The sequence below is a fragment of the Bidens hawaiensis genome, unplaced genomic scaffold (assembly GCF_021521415.1).
Source record: "Bidens hawaiensis isolate Kalapana, Puna unplaced genomic scaffold, B.hawaiensis_p1.1 tig00051118_1, whole genome shotgun sequence".
Taxonomy (NCBI): Eukaryota; Viridiplantae; Streptophyta; class Magnoliopsida; order Asterales; family Asteraceae; genus Bidens; species Bidens hawaiensis.
In genome coordinates, this window is record NW_027499157.1 from 1 (window position 1) to 13292 (window position 13292).

General features: G+C 37.3%; 1 protein-coding gene and 2 pseudogenes across 5 annotated transcripts; 2 read left to right on the forward strand and 1 right to left on the reverse strand.

Moving 5' to 3' along the window:
* The first annotated feature begins 44 nt into the window (after positions 1-44).
* LOC143598876 (D-amino-acid transaminase, chloroplastic pseudogene) lies at positions 45-1160 on the forward strand (annotated as a pseudogene). The gene is made up of 2 exons (XR_013147208.1): positions 45-760; positions 866-1160. The product of XR_013147208.1 is annotated as a D-amino-acid transaminase, chloroplastic pseudogene (transcript).
* Positions 1161-3364: 2204 nt separating this feature from the next.
* LOC143598874 (transketolase, chloroplastic-like) lies at positions 3365-6425 on the forward strand (annotated as a pseudogene). Its single transcript, XR_013147207.1, has 7 exons — positions 3365-3814; positions 3989-4067; positions 4205-4310; positions 4390-4672; positions 4883-5031; positions 5159-5312; positions 5402-6425. The product of XR_013147207.1 is annotated as a transketolase, chloroplastic-like (transcript).
* Positions 6426-6486: 61 nt separating this feature from the next.
* On the reverse strand, positions 6487-8367 carry LOC143598875 (chloride conductance regulatory protein ICln-like). 3 transcript variants are annotated; one of them, XM_077076974.1, is made up of 7 exons: positions 8178-8367; positions 7989-8112; positions 7656-7770; positions 7529-7594; positions 7388-7438; positions 6891-6941; positions 6487-6759 (listed from the first exon to the last, which is right to left on the reverse strand). In XM_077076974.1, exons 1-7 carry the CDS (start codon positions 8324-8326, stop codon positions 6734-6736), a joined length of 582 nt encoding a protein of 193 aa, XP_076933089.1. In that variant the 5' UTR covers positions 8327-8367; the 3' UTR covers positions 6487-6733. The 3 variants fall into 3 exon arrangements, with proteins under 3 accessions (XP_076933089.1, XP_076933087.1, XP_076933088.1); XM_077076972.1 differs by having other exon boundaries at positions 6489-6759; positions 6847-6941; XM_077076973.1 differs by having other exon boundaries at positions 6490-6759; positions 6847-6941; positions 7535-7594.
* Between the last annotated feature and the right edge of the window lie 4925 nt (positions 8368-13292).

The following is a 13292-nucleotide window of genomic DNA, read 5'->3' on the forward strand; positions in this document are numbered from 1 at the left end:
AATGGGTTACTTACTTACTTACTTTCTTCATATATAAATCTATTATTATTATTATATTAGCATTTTTACTATTATTGTATGTCAGATTCCTATATGAGCTGGAGCAACACATCGATCGCTTCCTAGGTTCCGCAACGAAAGCAAAAATAAAGCCCCCATTCGATAAAGAAACCATTAAAAGAATCCTTGTACAAACCGTAAGCGCTTCATCTTGTAAAAACGGAGCATTAAGATACTGGCTTTCGTCAGGTCCCGGTGATTTCCAACTCTCTCCCTCGGGCTGACACGCGTCAGCTCTTTATGCCATTGTCATCCAAGACCAGACCCCTCCTAATTACAAGGGCGTTAAAGTAATTACCTCATCCATTCCAATAAAGCCACCACAATTTGCCACCATGAAGAGCGTAAACTATCTTCCAAACGTCCTTTCGAAAATGGAAGCTGAAGAGAACGGGGCGTACGCTGCCATTTGGTTGGATGAACAAGGGTTTGTTGCTGAAGGGGCCTAACATGAATGTGGCTTTTGTCACACAAGAAAATGAGCTTTTGATGCCTTCGTTTGACAAAATACTTAGCGGGCGTACTTCAAAGAGGATTTTAGAACTTGAGGGTGATTTGGTGAAAAAGGGGATAGTTGGAGGGGTCGAAGTGAGAGATGTGAGTGTCGAAGAAGGCAAACGAGCGCGTGAGATGATGCTGATTGGCAGTGGAGTTGTTGTTCGACCCGTTTTGCAGTGGGATGATCAGGTCATAGGCAATGGTTAGTGTTGCTTTAAAACAAGCCTTTTTTTTTAATTATGTTTTGTGCGTCCAAGTTTCAGTGTTGTTTCAATAAAGTCGTTACTTATTGTCATTCTGTTGTCAGGTAAAGAAGGTGCAGTGACAGAGTCTCTGCGAAATCTAATTTTAGAGGACATGAAAAATGGCCATTGACAGTACGCACTGTTATTCCTTACTAATTTGCTTTGCCTGCTGCTTCGATTAAAGTTGTTATACAACTAGTCTTAATTCCTTGGTTGTAATATTGGTCGATATTGATGTACGTCTTGTAATCTAGTTTTAAAATTTGTAAAATATCAAATAAACACATTTACGATTGCCACGAGAGCATGGTCTAATCAATAGCCATATAGAAGTGAGAACTTATTGAGTTTGTTCAACTCAAGGGGTGGTATAAAAATTTCAATAATATGTAGTCGAACATTCAACTTTCAAGTGATAACTAAAGATTTCTACAACAGTGACCGTTAAAATTATAAAAGTTTAAAGCAAGATACATAGGGTGTGTTTGGGAGTGCCTATTTTAACCTCCTAATAACTAAGTAAAAGTTAATAAGTTAAAAGCTTGTTTAGTTAACTGAAAAAGACTTTTTATTTTAACTTTTAACTTGAACACCATGGACCTTTTATTTTAAGTTGAAAAGTTGTGTTGGGTAACATTGAACACCATGGAGCTCTATAACAAGCATTAGCATGCCAAGTTGATAGGGGACAATGACATAGCAAATGTTTAAGCAATGAGGGTCAATCATGAGTGTATTGGACAAGAGTCAAACATGGCCCCATATTTATTTTTATTTTTTCATTTGGGTTATCTATATCAGCAAACGATCGAGCCAAATCCATGTTCCTCTCCTCATACTCAAATTATAAGAACAATGTTGGATTTTGTGTATTTTCACCATCTCCATACCCTATACCCCAAATTATATCAAAAGCTAATACCTCTCATATTTGGGTGTTTACTATTCATCATCCATCCTATATTTTAATACGGTTGTCTTTAATTAATTATGAATATATATATATATATATATATGAAGGTCTTTTAGAAATGAATAATTTTCGTGAATAAATATGTATTCTAATTAAATTATATGGATGAAGATCCATCGTGAATAACATTCACATTTCATCCCCTTCTTTATAATTTAACTAAACATGTCATTTTTAAATTTATCTATCATTTACTAAAAAGAAAAATTTACACCAATCCCTCTGTATATATTCGATTAAACAATACTTTTATTCATATTTAATATTTTTTTTTTCTCTTTCTTCCACCCATAAACAATATTAAAAAATAGATATGAGGTGAATAGTGTCACATCAAATATGGAGTGACGTGTTTGTTTTCCTCTAAAAAAAATATGAATTTAAGGTATGGGGATGAGAGATGAGAGTTGTTTTTGATAAAATATGAATATGTGGTTGGGAGTGTGGGATGGGTTGGGTATGCTCAAAGCAAACAAAACTTAATGCATATTCAAGTATTCAACACTGATTAACAATGGTATATTAGTTGTAAACTAGTCCATTTAGGAAATCCCTATCTTTCCCTCTAATTTTAGGTATAAAATACATGGATGAACATCCTATAATGGAGTTAAAAAAAACAAGAATTCTTTGTATTTTCCCTAAATTTTAGATATGGGAATAAGATAGGGAAGTGACTATGAATGGTCTATAGATGGTTAGCCATTCTAAAAATATGTAAGGAACATACATTAAATTTCTAGAAATCATATTTTTAAGAAACCAAGTCGTTGGGTCATGAGTCTGTGTCCGAGAAACCAAGTCATTGAGTCAAATTTCCTAGTCATTGTGCGAGTGGCCCGGTCATTGGGGCATGTTCGCAAGTCAGTGTCCGAGATACCAAGTCACCGGGGAACGATTCCGAGTCATTGTGTGAGCAGCTTGCTCGCTGCATGTTCATGAGTCAGTGTCCGAGAAACCCGCCACTGGGGCATATTCACAGTTCATGAGTCAGTGTCCGAGAAACCACGCCACTGGGGCATATTCACAACTCGTTGTCCGAGAAACCAAGTCGATGGAGGGCATGTTTCTAAGTTATTCAGTGAGCAATTAAGTCGTTGGACAAGTTTTCTAAACAAAGTGGACGGGAAGGGCCTCGTTTTGACATGCGCTTGGGGCATGTTCGCTTGTTCACATATATGGTACACTCAAGTCTCAACCAAATATTCATTAATTAGAAATTCAATTAATCCAACCTTAAATCGAATTAATCAATATAAGTGCATTGATAGAATCTATCCAAACTAATAACCGGCGGTTTTTATTATCATTATTTAAACCAAACGTCACAGTTCGACTTTGATTATACCTTTTTCAAAAACCAAACCGAACCGAACCCACGTAGCCGGAACATATCGAAGTGTTTAAATGTTAGAATAATCTTCATTTACAAAAAGTCAAAGAAGTGATATATGCAGAAAACATACAAATCCACGTGGAGATACCTCGTACTACTTGCTGGAATTAAAACACGAACACAATATTATTATTTTGACCACCACCGCCACCTTCATCTATTAATATTTAATAATGATACTTCAGCTTCCGATCATCTTCACCACCAAAGTCAATGGCATCTTCACCCATTCCATCTTTCCTTTCAAACCCAATATCCACCAAAACACAAACCTCCAACCGCCTTGCCGCCACCAACAACTTCAACTTCATTTCCAGTTCCCACACCCCAGCTCGGAGGACCAAATTACTACGTGCCTCGGCTGCCCGAACAGCCGAGGAACGAACCGACACGTCCTTGGTGGAAAACTCGGTGAACACGATCCGGTTCCTGGCTGTGGATGCAATCGAGAAGGCGAATTCGGGTCATCCTGGGCTGCCCATGGGTTGTGCTCCGATGGGTCATATATTATTTGATGAGGTGATCAAGTATAACCCCAAGAACCCCTTTTGGTTTAACCGTGATCGGTTTGTGTTGTCGGCCGGTCATGGGTGCATGTTGCACTATGCTTTGCTTTACCTGTCTGGCTACGATAATGTTAAGGTAGTCACTTGTAGTTTTAGATTCATAACGTTTAATTCGTATCGAATTTGCAATTTAGGGGTTGTTATTTTGTAGGTATGATTAATTGCTACTCCAAATACATAATGTTTGATAATGTTTTTTGTTTGTTATTATAAAACTTATTGTTTTGTGTTTTGTGTAAATTGAATGTAGGAAGAAGACTTGAAAAGCTTTAGGCAAACACCCGGACACCCTGAAAACTTTGTCACACCAGGAATTGAAGTCACAACAGGTATGAGACGGATTGCCTACTTGACTTTAGACATTTTCTCCATTTATTGCAAAAACTATATTGTTACAATATTAGCCATTAGCATATATAAATGTACACATGAATTTATAAGTTGGTTTTTATCCATCTTCTTGTAGGACCACTTGGCCAGGGTGTTGCTAACGCGGTTGGTTTAGCCCTTGCCGAGAAGCATCTAGCAAGCCGATTTAACAAACCAGGCCATGAGATAGTCGATCATTACACGTAATGCACCGAAACCTTTATTATGAAGTTCATTTTTTTTAATAAGATGTGGCTGCAACCAATCTAAATATTAAAACAGGTATGTTATACTGGGTGATGGTTGCCAAATGGAAGGGGTGTCAAATGAAGCATGTTCTCTTGCTGCACATTGGGGGCTCGGGAAGTTAATAGCCTTCTATGATGACAACCATACCTCCATTGACGGAAATACAAATATCGCTTTTACGGAGAATGTTGATAAACGATTTGAAGGATTAGGATGGCATGTAGTTTGGGTGAAGAACGGTAATTCTGGATATGATGAAATCCGTGAGGCGATTGAGGAAGCAAGGTCTGTTAAAGATAAACCAAGTTTGATCAAGGTATATATATCCTTTAATCATGCATACTAAAATATATATGTGCATGATGTTATAGATGATTTAACCTGTGTATTTTGTTAAATGAAAAGAACAATCTTTTTTTTGTCATGTATGTTCAAATAAATTTGTTTTAAGTTAATAACTCTTCACTGTTAAATGAATATAGATTAGTTTGTGTAAATATTTTTTCTTCTCCTTGTTGAGTTTTAGGTTACAACTACGATTGGTTATGGATCACCAAACAAGGCTAACTCATATAGTGCTCACGGTAGTGCATTGGGAGCTAAGGAAGTCGAGGCCACAAGAAAAAATCTTGGATGGGCCCACGAGGCGTTTTATGTACCCGATGATGTTAAAGAGTATGTTCTACCTGTGCCCATCATTTTAATCCTATATGTATGATATCATAACAAATATCATATCAATATAGAAAACAAAATGCGACCTTTAAATATTAATCCTGGCTAGAATTAAACTTGTGTGTAGGCATTGGAGTCGTCACATTTCTGAAGGAAAATTTCTTGAAAACGAGTGGAATAAAAAGTTTGCAACATATGAAAGCAAGTACAAAGAAGACGCAACAGAACTAAAAGCTCTTATCGACGGTGAATTGCCCGTTGATTGGGAGAAAGCTCTACCGGTTAGTTTCTTACATACATGAATTAACCCGTTCATAAGTAAACGGATACACGCTTTATTTTTATGTTTTTATTCTTATGTTTCTTACAGACTTTCACTCCACAAATCCCGGGAGACGCAACACGAAACCTTTCACAACAATGCTTAAACGCGTTAGCAAAAGTTCTCCCCGGGCTTCTCGGGGGCAGTGCCGATCTTGCATCCTCCAACATGACACTTCTAAAAATGTTTGGAGACCTTCAAAAACCGACCCCTGAAGAACGTAACATCCGGTTTGGTGTCCGTGAACACGGGATGGGTGCGATTTGTAACGGGATTGCTCATCACACAAAGGGACTTATTCCCTATTGTGCAACTTTCTTTGTATTCACAGATTACATGAGACCAGCTATGAGGCTTGCAGCATTATCCGAATCTAGAGTGATATATGTAAGGACCCACGATTCAATCGGTTTAGGGGAAGACGGGCCCACCCACCAGCCTGTTGAACATATATCAAGTTTCCGAGCCATGCCAAATATTCTCATGCTCTGACCCGCTGACGGGAACGAAACTGCGGGTGCTTATCGTGTAGCGATTCTCAACACGAAACGTCCTTCGGTTTTGTCACTCTCGAGGCAAAAGCTTCCGAATTTAAATGGCACGGGGATTGAGAAAGTCGAGAAAGGTGGATACATCTTGTCGGACAATTCGTTGAACAATAAACCCGATGTGATTTTGATGGGGACAGGGTCAGAATTGGAAATTGCAGTGAGGGCGGGTGATGAGTTGAGGAAAGAAGGGAAGACGGTTCGGGTGGTGTCGTTTGTTTCGTGGGAGCTTTTTGATGAGCAAAGTGATGAGTATAAGGAAAGTGTGTTGCCGAGTGGTGTGACGGCTCGGGTTAGTATTGAGGCGGGATCCACATTTGGGTGGGAGAAGATTGTGGGAAGGAAAGGGAAGGCGATCGGTATTGATAGGTTTGGGGCAAGTGCACCGGCTGCGAGGATATATAAGGAGTTTGGAATTACGGTTGAAGCTGTTATTGAAGCAGCAAAGGCAGTTTGCTAGATGTGTTGAACATGAATATGAGATAATAAGGAGTGATAGGAAAACGATAAGTTAGGATTTAAATATAAAAACTATGCTTTTCTTAAATATGTTGTAATTGGTTGTTATGTTACGTCTAAAAATGTAACATGAATAGGAGTCCACAAGAAGAAAACAAATCCAAAGTACCATAAAAAGAGTCAAAAACTAGACTTTGAAGCAATATGCTTTACAAAATACAGACAACAAAGCAGCATGTGCCAGACTTGAAAGTTGACCTTACAGATTAACTAAAAAGCTCATCTAAAGTTTACTTTTGGTATGTGATGTAAAACCAAAGATGATCATTAATGGCCACTATTGATGTTTTTGCTTTCCATTTCCTCAGCATCCTCAAACCTCTGGTCGTTTATATGAAGCTGTCATGTGTTTAGAACAAGCATAATGTAAATTGACGGACGAGGTTAAAAAAAACAAAATATGAACTAAAAGAGAGAAAAACATACCTCAAGCACATCGCGAGCTAGGTCACTATTTCCATTCGGATGACCAATTGTGCTGAAACTCGTTTGTGATGGATCCCATTCCGAATCAACTTCATCTGAGACATGCATGTAAGTTGCACAAAATAAGATTTAACACAGGTCTGGATGATGCAGATTGCAGAGTTGGCAAAGCGACCGAGTCGGGTAACATGTTCGGGTCCGAATCAACTAGCAATGTTAAATATGATTCTAAAAACTATATTGTATTATTTCAGTAATAGATAATTAAAACCAAATACGAGGTGTAATACGTTAAAATAACTTGGAACGACTTTCAACCCGTTTAACATGTTTCCTTAGAGGTAACTTTTTACCCGTTTAACTAAATCTGTAACCGAGTTGGACTGCTCATGCTCAAACTGAGTCAAGTTTATACAACCTCGAGCTTAAATTAAAGCTCGTTTAATAAACAAACTCGAGCTTCATATATTGAACTTGAATAGAATTGTGAGCCTAAACAAGCCTATTATTGATATAATTATAGCCATAGATGTGTTCATACCTGGACCCAACTGATCAGCACTGAAAACCCAATTGTACTTCTCTTCGTCCTCTGAAAAAAAAAACTAAAAATGAGTAAGCAAACGGCAACAAGTTCAAAAGGTCTTAAAAACTAAATCAAAGGGGGAGTCAGGCACTGCACCTGGACCTTGAACAGGTTCAGGGTTTAGCTCTGCACACTCATTAAACACCTCAAAAAGAACATCCACTGTGAAGCAAATATTAGTAGGAGATAAACGTGTATTATTGTATTAAAGTGAGAATTATACATTGATTAGGGTCTGAAGGCACAAGCCTCATCTCAGTAATCTTTGATAAATCCAACGTATCATCAGATTCTGAATCAGAGTCTTCTGATTCAACATCTTCATCTCCTGTGTCAATCTAAAACAATAATAAGTTACATGTAGAATAAACAAAAACATTGTTATTGTCGCATAGCTAATCTTTAGGCATATACACAATTAATTGTTCCAGATAATTATGAATACTAGAACTATACGAATTGCATATAAGCTTTGTTCATTATCAGAAGTCAAGTCACAATATGTTTGTTTGTTGAGTAATTGCATGAAACAGGTGTAAATAAGTGAATTGCATACCTGTGTATATATGCATGGAGCTGAATATGCATCAGGGTCCCTAGACACCGCGTGAAGAGACACGGACAAGAAATCGACAGCGTAGCCTTTCGTGTTGTCGGTATCGCTCAACCAGATGAGTTGTCTGCAAATGATTATTATTAGTTATATAAAGAAATGGAATGGATAAAAGTAGTAGTTAGGTTATACTTGGTGGATATGTAGAGAGTGCCTGGAGACTCAGGAGGGCGGTTGCCGAGGACAATAGCGACGGCTGGTTGTCGGTGCATAAGCTCCTCGCCGTTATCGGCATCCAGAACAGGTTCACCGGCTGTGAACAACCTTACTCCTCCTCCCATTGTTGATTATTTTAGCTTATTAGCTGTGTCTAAAACCCTAGGCTGCTGCTGCTGCTTGGCTGAAATAATCACAAATCTTTTTAGGTGGTTGAATGGAGGAAGGAATGGAATCACCTATTGTGATTGTGAGGATTCCATTCTATTTAAAATACCTTAATTTTATTTCCTTCATACACCCATGTTTTTTTTCATTCCATTACCTCCTTCGTCCTGCATCACCTCCACCACCAACACCCACCACCTACCGTCGCCGCCACCTGCCACCAACCACCACCATCGTTGTCCACCTCCGCCACCACCCACCTCCACCAACCATCGCCATCAGTGCCAGCCACCCATCACCGCCAGCCGCCCACCGTCACCGATGTCCACCACCGCCGCCACTACCACCAACCACCACAATCGCCATCAGTGCCAACCAACCGTCGCATCCATCAACCATCGCCCCACCATCACACCCGCCGCCCACCACCACTTCCATTGTTACCGCCACCACCCACCCACCTCCACCCCACTACCACCACCCACCTCCAACCACCATTATCTCGTTGCCCACCACCACCTGCCACCGCCAACCATCATCACCGTCCACCAATGCACGACCGCCACCTACCTCCCATCATCACCACTCACTACCATTTTAATTTTATTTATTTTTCCAACCTACCAAACAATGCAATGTAATGATTTATTTCATTCTCATGTGGTAACCAAACATTTCATTGGAATGGTAATAACTCATTCCATTCCTTTGTCCATTCCATTATCACGTTCATTCCATTTCGTCGTCCATTCCATTACCTCATACCAAACAGACCTTTAAGCTTTTAGTGACAGACATTAATATTAATTGTAATTATCCACGTCACATGCCACGCCATCTAAAAATAAAGGGTGATAGTTATTTCTTAGTTGGAGATTGGTAATGATAACAAAAGTGAAAATTGGAATTGCCACTAGCTAGATTATTAGTTGCGATTGGTATTGACCAATGGTTCGGTCCGGGTTAAAAACATTGGTTATGATTATTAAAATTCAATTCTCCAAAAATAGAAATAATATAAAATCACATTAAATACAGTAAATGTGCAAATTTAGTTATGACTGATACTAATCTGATGAAACTTCATTGACGCTTTTTGAAAAATGATCATGAATAAATCATATGCAGAGCAGTCTTTCTTAAACCATGTGTAATGGGGCTATGGGCTATTTTGAGGTTGGGGCGCTTCCCATAAAGCGCTAGAAAGGGAGAAAGAAGAGAAAGATGATTGGTGGTTTTTTATTTGTTTTTTTAATTAAATAAAATATAATAAGGTAATGATTGAAAATGGCTTATCCACTACGTGCGGTCTTATCGTTATGTTTTAACTTTAAGTCATGACTCATGATTCAAGCCCTTTAGAATTGTGAATATTGTGGTCAATTTTAGTATTTAGAGTCTGTGAATTAGTGACGTCTAGAAAATTAGATTCAATGTAATTTCAAAATTCAAACTCTAATGCTAATCAAAATTCCCATAAGACATTCTCACGCCAAATGGCTCAAAGAAGAGGTGAAGTTATGAAAGAAACTCTCGGTTTTTATAAGTTTCTACACCGGTCGTGGTATATCTTTTTGTTGGAATCAGTGACATCTAGAAAATCGGATTCAATACAATTTCAAAATTCAAACTCGAATGCTAATCAAAATTCCATAAGAAATTATCACACCCAATAACTCAAAGAAGAGGTGAAGCTGTGAAAGAAATTGTCACATTTAAACATTTCTGTATCAGTCGCGGTATATCTTCGTGTTGGATCCACCTGAGAACATTTGGTTCATATCTTTATTACGTGTGCTTTTTGAGTGTCATTAATGAACTTTGTTTAGAAGAAAATTATCATAAGGGTGGAAAAATGTTGGGAGTACAATTAAAGTTTGATTATTCAGTATACTTCATGCTTTGGTAAAGGCTGTGAAATGAGAGGGCTAGGCTGGCGTCAATTGGCCTGGGTTGATCTTGAAAGGTCCCCACCCCCTTCCCCCAAAAAAAAAAATATTTCCCCCATAAATGGTTCGTGTCAAATATGGCTGCAACAAATATTGTAGAATATGCTTTATACATTAAATTTACACTCAGGAATTTGTCTGTCTCCTTATAAACTAATATTTTTCTTATATGTCATTTTGATATCTATTATGTGTTTTCTCGTTTCTTATTCTACTTTTTTTAGGCATGATCCTTGTTCTTTCTTGCATTTTTGACTTTTATCTCTGTCTCTATATATACTAAAGGAACAAGGTTTGGACACTTGGCACCTCCTGTGACATTCGTCATTTTTGGTTTATTTCGTATTCGTATTTGTATTGTAAACCCGCCCCGTTTTGTGTTTCAGATCTTTCATTATTAATAAAATATGGGGTTTTATGTTTCATTTATATTATACAATTGTCGGATCAAGAAAACATCATTTATGGTAATTTAAAACACTATTTTATGGCTAAAAACGACTTAAAACGAACTTTAGGGACTAAACTCGCCAAAGAACCAAAGCTGGAGACCAACCCATGGGCGCCACGCCGCGCGGCCATGAAGGGCATGGTGGTCACGGGTGGCGGCCACCCATCTGCAGATGCACCGGCTCGTTTTTTGTTGTATTATACCTTGTTTCACCCTCTAAACCAATCAAAATGCATGCAAATCCCTTGATAGTGACATTATGAACAACCCTTACTTTTTCCCTATAAAAACAAGGCCAATCCATACATTTTAAGTTCCTCATGCTCATCGAACACTCTACACTAAGTTCTAAGTTTCATCTTTCAAACTCTTGATAGTTTGACTTCTCAGGTCAAACTAAAACTAATCTTTGATTCTAATTAATTCTTGATAATTAAAGCTTGTTATTATAGTTTGTTTAAAATATATTCCCCTTGTTTCCTTGGCGTTCCCTTCTCCGGCCATGGTCGAATTAGGTGTATTGCTATTATAAGGCAAGGCCATATGGAGGGTTATTATAGTCCTTGTTAACACTTTAATTCATTTAAGCTTATTAATGTTGTTTAGTTTCTAATTATTTTAGTTTCCAAATCATTTTAATAAGTTCTATGGTATTTGGTATGTGGTAACCATCCTCGGTTTCATTTAGATTCAAGGACCGAACCAAAACCGAACTTTCGTTTAAATACTTTATTATTAACATGTTGTATGTAAGACTTGTGTATCATCATTTCTAAGTTTATTTTAATAGTTCAAAGGTAGGGTATATGGTAACCATCCTCGATCTCCTACCGAGTCAAGGACCGAACCGAAACCGAACTCTCGTTTAACTCTTTATTTGATTGTTTTAAAACAAGTTGTATGTAAGATTTAAGTGTTTAAGTTCTTTTATTTACATTTTTGTATTTATTATCATAATATGGATTTGTTGGACCCAAACTTGGTCACATACCAAGTCTTGAACCAACCAAACCGAACTAAACCGAGTTCACTCGCTTAAAACACACTAGTTGTGTTTCGGGCCACCGAATCTCACATATTCTTTTTAAGATCTTTTACAAACTAATTATAAATGTTTTCTTAAAGTATTTGGTATGTCGGATCTAACTTGATCTTATAACAAGCTTGGACCGATAAAACCGAACACTCGCTTAACATTGGTGTTTGTAGTTTCTCCTTAATAGAACTTCTAACACTAGTTAAGTTTATGTTTTAAATAATCTATCTCATGATATTTATCACTTTGGAATGTCGGGTTCGGACTTGACAATTTATTAAGGCCCGAACCGACCAAACCGAACACTCGTTAAAATCCCGTTTTGGTATTTATCTAACAAGGGGTCGTGCACTATTGCATTAAACCATTCCCCACATACTTACTTAACAAAGGTTAAGTAAGACTTATGGATAAAAACACCAAAACTCGATTTCGGGATAACTTCTTTTCAAAACCGTCACTATAATTACTTAAGTTTTACACTTTAAACCTCAAAACTTTGTTTATATATTTTTACTTGCCTTTTTTACTCTACTTTAAGTTTTCTCAATACATCGTACTAACTTAAGGATATTTTTATAACCTAGGATTCGTACGTTAACTCTTTGAGCCCATTTTCCCGAAGCTTTCTCTTGAACAAATTCGTCACCTTTTCTAAGTGAGTAATCACACTCCCCCTTTTTACGCTTTTATACTTTTGGGGGTGGCATGCGGACCATATTCAAACTTACTTGTTTTATGACCTCATTATTAAATCCACAATTCAACATTATGTGTTCGTACGAATATTTGCTCGATCTTTGTTTATGCCTCAAATTGATTATGTGCACGAGTGTTTATTTTTATGTTATTGTTGAGCCTCAATAAGTATGATCATACGCACCCCTAACTACTTTAGCATTGTGCTAGTAGAATAGGGTCTCATTCTCCGAGTATTTTGGTTATTACCAAATAGAAAGGAGCCACGATTATTTACTTTACATTTACAATGGTTGTTGCATTATTTTATTTACACATGTGAATTGTGTTTTTTGCCTCATTATATACATATATCAAAAACTAGTGTATTGCTCACCAACATTCGTGTTGATCAAATCTATTTTTATGCATGCTACAAGTTTACTTTTAGGTTGCTTGTAAAGATCAAAGACTCATCAGCCGCTTCTCTTCCTCTTCTCCTCTCCTTTACTCTCGATACATCGTTAATATTTTGACTTTTACACAAACATTTTATGGTTTGATTTAAGTGTCATTTTAGTACCTGTGGTTTGGCCAACTACGCAACTTTAGTACCTATTCTTTATTTTGTGCAAATGGCTACCTCAGTTTCAAAAATCTTTCCTTTTTAGTACCTTTTTTAACCCCACCAATTTTCATCCGTTAAGTCCAGGGTATTTATGTAATTTTATTATTATTTGTTTTTTCCTTTTATATTTCCTCTCTCTTTTTTATATTGAGAAATTGATGGTAATAAGAATAATAATAAT

What these genes read in the sequence shown, in the direction of transcription:
- LOC143598875 (XM_077076972.1), bottom strand. Translation starts at nt 8,326, where the DNA reads ATGGGAGGAGGAGTAAGGTTGTTCACAGCCGGTGAACCTGTTCTGGAT. An exon ending in ACTCTCTACATATCCACCAA is followed by an intron (nt 8,113 to 8,177) that starts GTATAACCTAAC and finishes AATCATTTGCAG; the next exon opens with ACAACTCATCTGGTTGAGCG. An exon ending in GCCTTCAGACCCTAATCAAT is followed by an intron (nt 7,595 to 7,655) that starts GTATAATTCTCA and finishes TTTGCTTCACAG; the next exon opens with TGGATGTTCTTTTTGAGGTG.